Source organism: Muscardinus avellanarius, assembly GCF_963383645.1.
Source record: "Muscardinus avellanarius genome assembly, chromosome: 17".
NCBI lineage: Eukaryota > Metazoa > Chordata > Mammalia > Rodentia > Gliridae > Muscardinus > Muscardinus avellanarius.
In genome coordinates, this window is record NC_137803.1 from 39,634,526 (window position 1) to 39,647,211 (window position 12,686).

Sequence of the window (12,686 nt, forward strand, 5' to 3'; positions counted from 1 at the left end):
ACTAACTGAATGATGAAAAGCGGCTCATGGGCCCAGCACCATGGCTGCTGCACAAAAATTTATGGATACGTTTGTTTTGTCAAGGACTTTACATTTTGAGAATGATTTGAATACTTTTCAAATGATTTTTCTTACTTTTAGTAAGAGAGCATGTAATTAAATATGTAGGCTAAGAAGCTATGAAAAGTGTTACTAAAATGAGCTTGAATGAGTGGGTTTTGTAATCCATTTGTCTGTTGATGGACATCTAGGTCATTCCATAATTTGGCTATTATAAATTGTACTGCTATGTAGCTGGGCGTGGTGGCGCATGCTTGTAATCCCCGCACTTGGGAGGCAGGCTGAGACAGAAGGATTGCGTGGGTTTGAAAAGCCAGCCTCAGCTGGCTTAAGAGACCCTGTTTCCAAATAAAATATAAAATAGGTCTGGGAGTGTAGCCCAGAGATAAAAGGCCTCTGGGTTCCATTCCCAGTACCACCAAAAAATTTAAAAAATTAAAATTGTGCTGCTATGAATTATCAACATGATTTACATCAACATGATTATCAACATGATTTACATGTGAGACTATAATGCACCAATAAAAGTATATTAGAGCCAAAAAGGTAGGAAGAAAGACAAATAAGATAATATTAGTTTTCTTAAAAAAAAAATCCCCAAGACAGCCTTAATGTCTCTGGAACAAGATAAAATAGGGACTGTTTTCTAAGGAAACATTTGACTATCAAATGTATTTTTCAAGGGCCTTTTCACTTTAAATCACCTTCAAAAAGCCAAAAGGGGAAAGAAAAGAAAAGAAAAGAGAAGAAAAACCTCTAGTTACTTGGTCTCAATGTAGATCAGAAGAAATTGTTATAAAACCAGAATGTTTGAAGCTTCTCCTTCCAGGGAACCTTTTCCCAAAATGGAACTACGACACAAAACTAAGGAGTCACAACAGGTCCTGAGGCGGAAGGCAAGAGACTGAAATTTCTAGGCCCTGCCTCTCCAGCGGGCCTCTTGTTCAGGTAACAGAGGAAGCAAAGAGAATGACTGCTTCACATTGGCTATCATCTTTAATATATTTCATAAACAAGAGTGTCAATCTTTTGTACATATTAAGTCACTTACATTTTCAACAGCTACCAAATTTCCTAGTAGTCTCCCTTAACTTTATGTTCTATATTTAGATAATCTGAATATTATAACACCACGTCTCAATTTGTTTAATGAAAACATTTAGATACTGGGCAGGAGGTACAGGTCAGTGGAAGAACACCTGCCTGCCTAATGTGTAAGGTCTTCAGCTTGATCATCAGCACAACAGATAAATGAGTGCAAACATTTAGATACAAAAGTAAAAGCCATATATTTCTTTTAGGTTATAGTCACAAGGAGATACACGAGTATATTGCCATGCATAGATAGATAGATAGATAGATAGATAGATAGACAGACAGACAGACAGATAGATAGGATACTCACCATCAGTGTTAGGCAAAAAGGATAAGCACACAGCCAGAGCGAATCCATTTCCAAAGTCCAAGGTCTGAAGGCATGTTACTAAAAAATGATAAAAATACCATGAACAACCACATCTGACCTATCCACTAGAGAAGCTGGGTAGCACTGGCACAGCCCTGGGTGGCTGCAGCGATGAGAGACACCAGTCCTGAGCCCCCACTGACCATGTAGAGTTTCATGGCCAAATTCTAACAAGGTGACAGAGAAGAAAATGACTCACACAAAGGCTTAGAAGGGATTTACAAGGTCAAATGGTTTAGTGTAAAGGAAATGTGAAATAATTCAAAGAAGAGAAAACATTTGGATTAGAATTACAACTTTTTTAAAATTTTTATGTGGATCATACTGAAAATGGCATACATGCAGACTGTGCTTGGTGCCCTCTCCCCTTCCCCGCTTCTCCTTTCCCCCTTCCAACAATGAGTGTCCAGGTTGACCATGCTACCTCCAATTTTACACATATTCAAATGTAGCTCTTCCATTAATCAACCACAGCTTTCTTCCTCTCCTACCCTTTCATTTTAGCTTTCCCCTCCATGAATTATAACATTTTTAATGTTATTCAACAGTTTCAAATGATTATATGTCTGCTCTTCTAGGTGTCGTTCATTTGATCATAGCTATTATGATCAAATGCCTGGATAATAATGCCTCTGAACCTACCTTCTGAACCCTTTTTAGACCAGAGCCGAACAGCAGAATCTGAAGCTGCAGAAACTATCAGCGTGTGTAATGTAGCATCCGATGTCCCCTTTTGGTAAACTGCATGCACTGCATAAACAGGTCCCTCATGGCCTTGGAGATGGACTGCTTTTAAAAGCTGACTCAGAAAGAATGACAGAAGTGTTATGATTAAAAAAAAAAAAAGTAAGTCAGGTGTGGTGGCACACACTCGTAATGCCAGTACTTGGGGGCTGAGACATGAGGATTGCAGGTTCGAAGCCTGCCTCGGCAACTGAGAGAGGCCCTCCGGAACTTAGTGAGACCCTGTCCCCAAATAAGCAATAAAATTGGGCTGGGGCGTAGCTTAGAGGTAGAATGTCCCTGGGTTCAACCCTCAGTGTCCCTCTCCAAAATAATTATCAGTTTCCACTTTATTTAGCTAGAACCATAGGAATAAAAGTGTCACTAAAATGTCTGATCCAGAAATAAGTTCTCTAAGTTAAAAAAATGAAAACTTTTTTTACACTAGATGTTGAACCCAGAGGCATTCCACCTCTGAGCCACACCCTCAGAGCTACACCTTTTTTTTTTAAACAGGGCCTCACTTGGCTGCTCAAAGTCTCATTACATTGTTGAGGCTGTCTTCAAATCTATGATCCTCCTGTCTCAGCCTTCCAAGTACTGGGATTACAAGTGTGTACCACCATGCCTGGCTGTGAGTGAAAACTTTCAAGAAGCCTGTCTGGCTATGTTAGGAGTGCATAAAAAGTATAGAACCTTTAAACATAGCAATCTCACATCTAGAAATCTACTCTGAAGAAACAGCATTTGTGTAACAATATTAAAGACAGATGAAGAATCTTCACCATATTTTTTATAATAGTAAAAATCACAATCAACCTAAAATGTTAATAAGGAACTGATTAAGTAAACTCTAGTAGACATACATTATAGCCAATAAAAAGACTAATGTAGATAAATGTATGCCTTCTGCCATGGAAAGATGCCCATGGCAATGCCATTTTTGGAGCATACAGGCCAGTTTCATGGAAGTTCTTCCTTTTGAATTAGTCTGATGTTTCCTCATGAATTAATTCTGACATACATTTTGACTGCATGAAGATTCAGGATACACATTCAGACAGCATTACCACATAAGTGCATCACAACAAGAGGCACATATTAGTTTGTCTAAATTTTAGTTGTCATTAAACAAAAGTAGTTTCTACCAGGAATTTTTTTTTTTTTACTGTAACGTTAGAATTTGTATTAGTGATATCTGAATATTATTTGGGATTGCATAAATAGCATTTTCCCACCAAACATTTACCAAGTACTTGTAGTATCCACTTGCAATGCTTTCATAATAAGTATGGCTACAAAACAGAAAAGTGGAAGAGAGAAACAGGAGACTCTATTGGCATATCAGGTCTATCTGCTGCATGCAGCATTCCAGCTAGCATCTTTTCCATTGCTCTTTGGGTCTTTTTTTTTTTAACTGCTAGGTATTAAACCCACAGCTTCCTTCATGCTGGGCAAGTACTCTAACACTAAGCTATACACCAATCCCAAGTCTGCTTTTTAAGAGTTTCTTTCAAATGTGTGAGATTTCACTGCTTCCTTTGAGAAAGTTTTTTCTCTTAAGTTGTCTGATAAAATCGCAGTGTTTCATAAATGTCATCTCAGTTGGTTTTCCAGCTACGCAAAACTCTATCATTCAACAAAGTAGCTAACACTCTGGCATTAGGGTAATGTAAAAACACTAACTGAATATTAACTTCCCTTAATCTTTAATTTCTGGTTTCTTTAAAAAATACATCTGGCTGGGCATGGTGGCCCGCACTTGTAATTCCAGCATTTGGGAGGCTGAGACAGGAGGATCATGGTTCGCAGACAGCCTCAGCTACTTGGTGAGGCCCTTTGTAACTCAGTGACATCCTGTTTCAAAATAAAGAATAAAAAAAATAGGGCTGGGGGTGTTGCTTGGAGGTAGAATGCTCCTGGGTTCCATCCCCAGTAGTGAAAAATAAATAAATAAATAAATAATTTAAAAATAAATAAAAATAAATAAATACTTCTAAAAGATTCACACAGTACAATCTCCTTTATGCATAGTTACACAGAGCAAGAGATCTGGAATGATGTTATCCAGAAAGATACCTCTGCTCAGATTTTGTAGTTTTCTCCTTTCTTACAATGTTCTATATTTATAAATCTTCTTTAAGTAAGTCTGTATCACTGTCCTCTAAAAGATTAAATCTATTGAAAATATTCATTTTACGTCTTTTTTTGGGGGGAGGGGGTGGTAGTGGGGGTAGAGCCCAGAGGCTCTCTTACCTCCAGGCTATACTCCCAGACCTATTTTATACTTTATTTAGAAACAGGGTCTCACTAAGTTGCTGAGAGCCTCACTAAGTAGCTGAGGCTGGCTTTGAACCTGTGCTATCCTCCTGTCTCAGCCTCCCAAGCGCGAGGATTACAAGCGTGCGCCACCACGCACAGCCTCACGTCTTTTTTTTTTTAAAGTGGTACTGGGGATTGAGTCCGGAGGTATTCTACCTCTGAGCCACACCCCCAGCCCTTTTTCTTTATTTTGAGACAAGATCTCACTAAGTTGTAGAGGGCCTAAGTTACTGAGACTGGTCTGGAGCCTGCAATCCTTTTGTTTTAGCCTCCCAAGTCCTGGGATTACAGGCATACACTATCAAGCCTAGCCATTTCACAACTTTAAGAAGGGTTACAGTTCAACAAGAGAATTTTTTTTTTAAACACACACGAACGGATGTACGCACGCGCGCACGCACACACACACAAAATCTCCCAAGTTCACCAGCTTTTTAAAAAACAATGCTCAGGCTGGGCATGGTGACACACGCTTGTGATCTCCGCGCTTGGGAAGCAGAGACAGGAGGATCATGCTGGTTCAAAGCCAGCCATGCTGGCTTAAGAGACCCTGTTTCCAAAAAAAAATTATATATATATATATATATTAGGTCTGGGAGTGTAGCCCGGAGGTAGAAGGGCTTCCAGGAACGCCAGTACCACCAACCCCCCCGCCCCCCCAAAAAAGAACAATGCTCAGGCCGGGTATGGTGGTGTACACTTGTAATCCCAGTACCTGGGTGTCTGAGACAGGAGGATCACAGGTTCATGGACAGCCTTAGATACTTAAAGAGGCCCTGTGCAACTTAGTGAGGCTCTGTTTCAAAATAAAGAATAAAAAATAGGGCTGGGGGTATAACTCAGAGGCAGAATGCCCCTAGGCTCAATCTCCCGTAATACACACACACACACACACACACACACACACACACACACACAGTCTCTCTAGTAATAATAATAACAACAATAATGCTCAATGCTCAAAGACTCAAACCTTTCACTACACCAGGTTAGAATTATTTCCTTTTATCAGGAGTCAAGGTGCACTGAGCACGTGTGTGCATGTTTTCACACATGGAAAGGAGCACTAAGCCCTTAGGCCCCGGAATCCTCTTATTCCTTCATCCCTCTTACATCTTTCATCCCCCTCTTCTCCTCCATGTTTGGCCTCACTCTCACCCGCTAAGTCTGCTGTCTGCCCTCTGATGCTTGCTTAGCCTGTGATCATCTCTACTGTCAGGAAACGTCTACAAGTCCCAGCTTAAGGGTTCCAAAATAAATGCTCAAATATTCCTATCTGAGCCAGGTATGGTGGCACACGCTTGTAACCCCAGTACCTGGGAGACTGAGACAGGAGGATCAAGACTTCTCAGCCAGCCTAAGCTACTTAGTGAGACCCTCTTTCAAAATAAAGAATAAAAAATAGAGCTTTAGGTGTAGTTTGGAGGTAGAATGCCCCTGGGTTCAATCCTTAGTAACACACACAAACACACCACACACACCTCCTTCCTGGATTCTTCTCAAGATTGATCTCAGCAGGAACCAAGTATGCTACATTTCCCCCTCTGGTCCTTACATTCAAGCTGAGGGGGCTCCAAACTCCACCTTCACAACTGCTCTCATTTCTGAGACTAGGTCTGGGTGCCCAGCCAGCGATTCGACTGACATGTCTATGACAGAGCCTACATCTTCCGTCCTCCTTGCCCACTTTTCTCTATAGAAGCACCTTTCTCCCAGGGCCCTAGGACCAAATCGCATCCTTGTTATTCCTCCTTCCCCTGCCCCTCAGATTCCCATTCCTTTCTTTGAAAACTAACCTGTCAACATCAAATTCAATTTTTTTCAAAACACACCCTATATCTTTCTATTCATTTTTTTCAACTCTAGTTTGGCACACTTGATGTCAGATTAATCTCCTTTTTTGGGGGGAGGTGGTTGGGGATTGAACCCAGGGGCATTCTATCTCTGAGCTATACACCCAGTCTTATTTTATTTATTTTAAAACAGGGTCTTGCTAAGTGACTGAGGCTGGCCTTGAACTTGCAATCTTCCTGTCTCGGCCTCCCAAGTACTGGGATTACAGGCATGTTCCACTATGCCCAGTTTTAGATTAAGTTTTTTTTTGTGTGTATGGCACTGGGGATTGAACCCAGGGGCATTCTACCTCCAAGCTACACCCCCCAGCCCTATTTTATTTTTATTCTGAAGCAGGGTCTCACCAGTTTGATGAGAGTCTCACTACTTGCCAACTCTGTCATTGAACCTCCGATTCTCCTATCTCAGCTTCCCAAGTACTGGAATTACAGGTGTGCACTCCACCATGCCCGGCTGATCAACATTTTTTTGACAGTCATACTCCTGAGATTTCCAAATGCCTGCTACTGAAGAACACAGTTTTAATGATAGTATTCAAATTTGCATATGAGCTTTTCCTATGGTAAATCTCTAGTATTACTGTTCACAAAGTATTATTTAGTAACATTTCCAAAACTGTATTCCAAGGGAGTCTAAGAGATATAAAAGGGGAGAAAATGGTTCATGCATGTAATAAAATTGCTATTTTTTTCTTACCAGAATCCTTACTCCTTTAATTTCTCCCTGGGCAACTGTCCTACCCTTTAAAGCCCAACATGAAGTCCACCTTTAAATATCTTCTCAACTCTCATGGTACAAAGGTTGCAGTGCAACAAGTCAGTGCATTTACTCATGGACTCACTTGTACTCTAGTTATTCAAGTACATTCTGCCTTCAGAACTATGTGCCTGATTCAAGATAGAAGGGGGACTGCCTTATAAATATGTTCTGCAAGGCAGATGTTCAGATAGCTAATGCACTTTTTGTTTATAATTAGAAACAACCAATAGAGGCCCATTATACCATGTCACTCCAAATTATGTAGATTTATGCTCACGTGGTGGCAGCTGCCCTACTTATACAGGAGTCTTTTTACTACATTGAAATCTCTGTCCATGTTGGAACAGTTTAACAATTATTCCAAAATGTAGGAAATTCATACATGATTTAAAGTATATGAAAATAAGAACAGAAATGAATAAGGGGAAGGATACAGGGCCTACCAAGTACAAAAGACACAGTATATGTCCTTCATAAAGGACAAAAAGAAATGAGAGGAAAATTCTGAAAAAATTATTTCTTCTTTTTTTTTTTTTTGGTGGTATTGGGGTTCCTGGAAGCCCTTCTACCTCCGGCTACACTCCCACGGGCTACACTCCCAGACCTATTTTTATACTTTTTTATGTGGATACAGGGTCTCTTAAGCCAGCACGGCTGGCTTCGAACCTGCGCGATCCTCCTGTCTCTGCCTCCCAAGGGCGGAGATTACAAGCGTGCGCCACCACGCCCGGCAAAAAAAATATTTCTTATAAACACACTTATATAGCCGGGTGTGGTGGCGCACGCTTGTAATCCCCGCCTTGGGAGGCGGAGACAGGAGGATCGTGCAGGTTCTAAGCCAGCTGTGCTGGCTTAAGAGACCCTGTTTCCAAAAATAAAAAAAGTATAAAATAGGTCTGGGAGTATAGCCCAGAGGTAGAAGGGCTTCCAGGAACCCCACTACCACCACCAAAATAAAAATAAATAAATAAATAAATAAATAAATAAATAAATAAATAGAAATTTTAAAAAACACACTTATATGTGCATTTGATTATTCTTATATACATACCTGATTATTCTCTATTTCCCAATGAATCACTTGATTATCAGATCCTCCAGAAACTATTTCGGTAGAAGGAGCTGAAAAAATATGTCTCAGTAAATATTTTTATTCATTTCATTTTTCCCAGTTATTTTTAAAAATTTCAAAGCTACAGAAAATACATAAAACCCCTGTATCTCTTACCTATACTTATCTAGATTTAACATTTTGCCCTATTTGTTTATACTCTACTTATGCATACACTTTTTTCAAACAAAACATAAAAAAATAAGTTGCAAACACTGTGACCACTTATTAGAGACTTTTTCACATCTCTCCTAAGAAATAGAACATTTTCTTACATTAACAAAATACAATGCTCATATTCAAGAATTTTAACATTAATACAGTATTATTATGTAACATACAGTCCATATTAGAATTTCCAAAACTTCCAGTAATATCTCTCACAGCTATTTTTGTTTTGGACTCAGAAGCTAAGACTCATTTGGTAACCTCATCTGTAATCGTTAATGTAGAAGCTTCCCAGTTCCCCCTTTTTGTGACAATGACAGTGCAGGCCAGTTGTCTAACAGTGTTCCTCAATCTGGATTGGGCTGACTATTTCCTCATAATTAGGTTCAAGCCAAACACTTCTGGCAGGAATAACATTTGAGACAACAGAGTCAGCTGCTGCTATCAAATAAAATCCTAATTTCTAAGATTAGACATATATTTCAAAATAACTCTTTTAAACATTTACAATTTCAAGATGATGACAGAAGAAATATGAATAAGTACCAAAAAAGGGAGGAAACAAAATTCTGGGTTGGTTGTACCTTCAGTTTACTTGTTTCTTTGGGTCTATGTGCTGGGTATTAGGGAGGCAACTAGGAGACAGTGTAAAGAGCATTACAAAACTTTCCAGCTATAAAGTTAAATAAATAAACAGCATTAGATTTGAGCTCCAGAAATCCCGGACTCATTTCTTAACTCTTCTGCCAGCCATCCATGTTCCTGGGCTCCAATCTCCTCATGCATCACAGAAAGTAAGCCATTTATTTACATGACTTTGAGAATAACTATAATAAGGTAATAAAAGTAGCATGTAAGAAATCAGGTATTTTAGAATGAAAATGTTATTAAAATTTCGTTGGTTTCTGATAGCGTGGTTAGGAAAAATATCTGAATTATTTAGTGATAGAGCCTTATTATTAGAGCAAATTAATCATAATTAGTATAGATTATAGTGACACAAAAGTAATTAACTTTATATAACCTCACTCTTAAAGGAAGATACAGTACACATGCCCAAATTAATATTTTGTAACAAATTCTTATAGACTTGAGTAGTCATATGGTGGCAATTAATAAATTACAACTGTCTTTTAACATCTGCATTAACAGCCATCTCTTGTACTATTTAATGGTTTTTACTGACCTGATTACATGTCTAATCCTGCTTTACCTACTGATATAAGTAGCTTATTAAACTTTTTTTTAATATCATAGATAAAACTATAGCAAAGTCTAATTCAAGAAAGTCTTCATTCATGCCTGTGAAAGACCCCCACAGAGGGGAGACCCTCAAGCCTTGGGATTAGCGACACCAAGTACCCATGAGAGACTTATCCTTGATGCAATGTGCAAAAGGTTTATTAAGGAGCCAGTGTGCACTGGGGTTGCCTCATGACTCACACAGGAGCTGAGATTGACCCCGAGCACTAGGGGCTGGGATTATTTAAAGGGAAAAACCACAAGCTGGGGAGGGGATTGGGCCGGATTACATACGTCAAAGGAAAATTACAAAACCATTTGAAAAGCACAATCTGGGGTCAAACGTTGGACAAGATGCTAGGTGTGTCCATCTTGTAGTCAGCAGATTTCTGGACCAAGGCGGGCTGACCTGGGGGTCACACATTTTTTATCACTGTACCCTTAATCATGATGTTTCCTAAGCTTGTACTTTTCAAACTGCAGCAGAAATATATCCTAAGCTTGCACTTTTCACCCATAGCAGAAAGATTTCTCAAATCTGCACTTTAACAGGAATGAGGAACTACTTGCCATGCATTTGGCTAGTTGCTAGGGGCTTTATAATTTTTCATTGGGGTCTTACACCTGGATCAGAATGCTTTCAACAAATGTGGAATGAAAAACAAACTTAATTCAGAATCTGTAATAATACTACCATAGGTATATTTAAGACACTTGGGGAAATTCCAGTGGATTGTGTAAGAACCATTTAAAAGCAATCAAGGTGCTAACTAAAAATTCTTGCATCAGAGAATCTTAGGGATAAAAGAGAAATAATGTATACAAGTAGGGCAATTTTCACATTTTTTGGTTTCAGGATTCCTTCATACTCTTAAATTTTTTTAAAGATCCCTAAAAAGTTTTTGATTATATTGGTCATATATAACAATATCAACTCTATTAGAAACTAAAACTGAGAAATTTGAAAAATACTTATTTAATAGGGTTTATTTTTTAAGTAGACTACAAGAAAGTCCATTGTATGTTAACAGAAATAACACTTTCCCATGAAATACTGATGTTTATCAAAACAGGACTGGAGAGCCAGGCCTGGTGGCACGTGCTTATAATCCCAGCACTTGGGAGGCTGAGACAGGAAGATCACAGTTTGCAGATAGCCTCAGTGAGACCCTGTTTCAAAATAAAGAATAAAAAATAGGGCTGAAGATATAACTTGGAGGTAGAATGTCCCTGGGTACCGTCACTAGTACCGCAAAAAAAAAAAAAAAAAAAAAAAAAAAAAAAAAATCCAAAATAGGGCTGGCGGTTACACACACACACACACACACACACACACACACACACACACACACACTGAGAAGAAAAGCACTGTTTTGTACTTCTGCAAATCTCTTTAATGTAACTTTAAACTAGGTTTTCAAATCTGTTTTTGCTTAACCTGTGGTAATACCACACCTCATGTAGCCCTAGAGAGCTCCACTACACATTCATGATAGAACGTTGAATGAAAACCTGTGACTACTTCTTGGTATTATTATGATATTAATTTTGACTAAGTTTCTAAGGGCCTAATCCCTAACTTTTCAGATGGCACTAACAGATATAAACTTAAGGTCAACATGGATGCAATGTCTTGCCTAAAAAAAAGCAGTAGCTTGTCTGTGGCTGAAAGAGACCCCAAAGCTGAGTCTTTCGAATGCCACATTAGACTAGGCTCAGCTCCAGGTTTCCAATCAATCAAAGGTATGGGTACTAGGGGTGTCTTCCAGTCAAGGCTGCCTCTACCCTCATCCTCACTTCTGTGTCATCTGTGCTTCAACAGCTATAAAGTAAAATGATAGGTCAGATATTTTATTAGGCATACCATTTTTTCATTTTCCAACTGCACAACATTAAATAAGGTAATAAAATAATGAAGGAAAACTGAGCATGCCTCGTCAGAAAACGATTGAAATCAGATTTAGCAATCAGGTTCATACTTACAGCCATCCTGTTTACAAATCCACTGTACACAATTGACTCGAGCAGTGTGACCATTCAGGTTGGTTACAACCACCCTTTTCTTTAGAAAAGAAAATAGCAATTAGTAAATTAAGAATTTATCCTACAAAGGAATCAATAAATAAGTAGAAACCAGATTTCAGTGTATTTTTTTTTTCTTTTTTTGTGGTACTAGAGATGGAATCCGGGGGCATTCTACCTCCAAGCTAAATCCCCAGCCCTACTTTTTACTCTTTTATTTTTATTTATTTATTTATTTGGTGGTACTGGGGGTGGAACCCAGGGGCTTTTTCTACCTCTGGGCTATATTCCCAGACCTATTTTCTTTCTTTCTTTCTTTCCTTCTTTCTTTCTTTTTTTTTTTTTTTTTTTGTGGTACTGGGGCTTTTTTTATTTTTCCTGGCTATACCCCCAGACCTATTTTATACTTTATTTGGAAACAGGGTCTCAATAAGTTGCTGAGTGCCTCACTCAGTAGCTGAGGTTGGCTCTGAACCTGTGCGATCCTCCTATCTCAGCCTCACAAGCGATGGGATTATAAGCATGTGCTCTCATGCCCAGCTCCCCAGACCTATTTTATATATTTGGAAAGAGGGTCTCACTAAGTTGCTGAGAGCCTAAGTAACTGAGGCTGGCTTCGAACCTATGTGATCCTCCTGCCTCAGCCTCCCAAGTGCTGGGATTACAAGTGTGCGCCACCACGCCTGGCTGATTTAATTGTTTTTGACACTAATACAAAGATCAGAATTACAGAAACAGAATTGCCTTTCCCAATCTGTAAACTTTTGTGTGGGGGGTAGGGGAGCACTAGGGATATGAACTCTGGGGCTGCCTACCTCTAACCTACACTCTCCATCTTTTTGTTTATATTGAAATAGGGTCTCACTAAGTTACTGCACACTGATCTCAAACCTGTAACCTTCCTGTCTCAGCTTCCAAAGTTACCAGTATTACAGGTGTGCACCACCATGCACTGCAATT

General features: G+C 39.1%; 1 protein-coding gene across 6 annotated transcripts in view; it reads right to left on the reverse strand.

Moving 5' to 3' along the window:
* The window catches only part of ELP2 (elongator acetyltransferase complex subunit 2), a gene marked incomplete at both ends in the record, with an annotated part of 56,396 nt that overhangs the window by 35,263 nt on the left and 8,447 nt on the right, over positions 1–12,686 (reverse strand). For 3 of the 6 annotated variants that reach the window (XM_080714822.1, XM_080714823.1, XM_080714820.1), the window contains 4 exons: positions 1,466–1,543; positions 2,168–2,324; positions 8,235–8,305; positions 11,688–11,766. In XM_080714822.1, coding sequence (XP_080570948.1) covers positions 1,466–1,543; positions 2,168–2,324; positions 8,235–8,305; positions 11,688–11,766 — 385 coding nt within the window. The remainder of the gene's footprint in view (positions 1–1,465; positions 1,544–2,167; positions 2,325–8,234; positions 8,306–11,687; positions 11,767–12,686) is intronic. The other 3 variants (XM_080714825.1, XM_080714824.1, XM_080714821.1) reach the window with 1 other exon arrangement.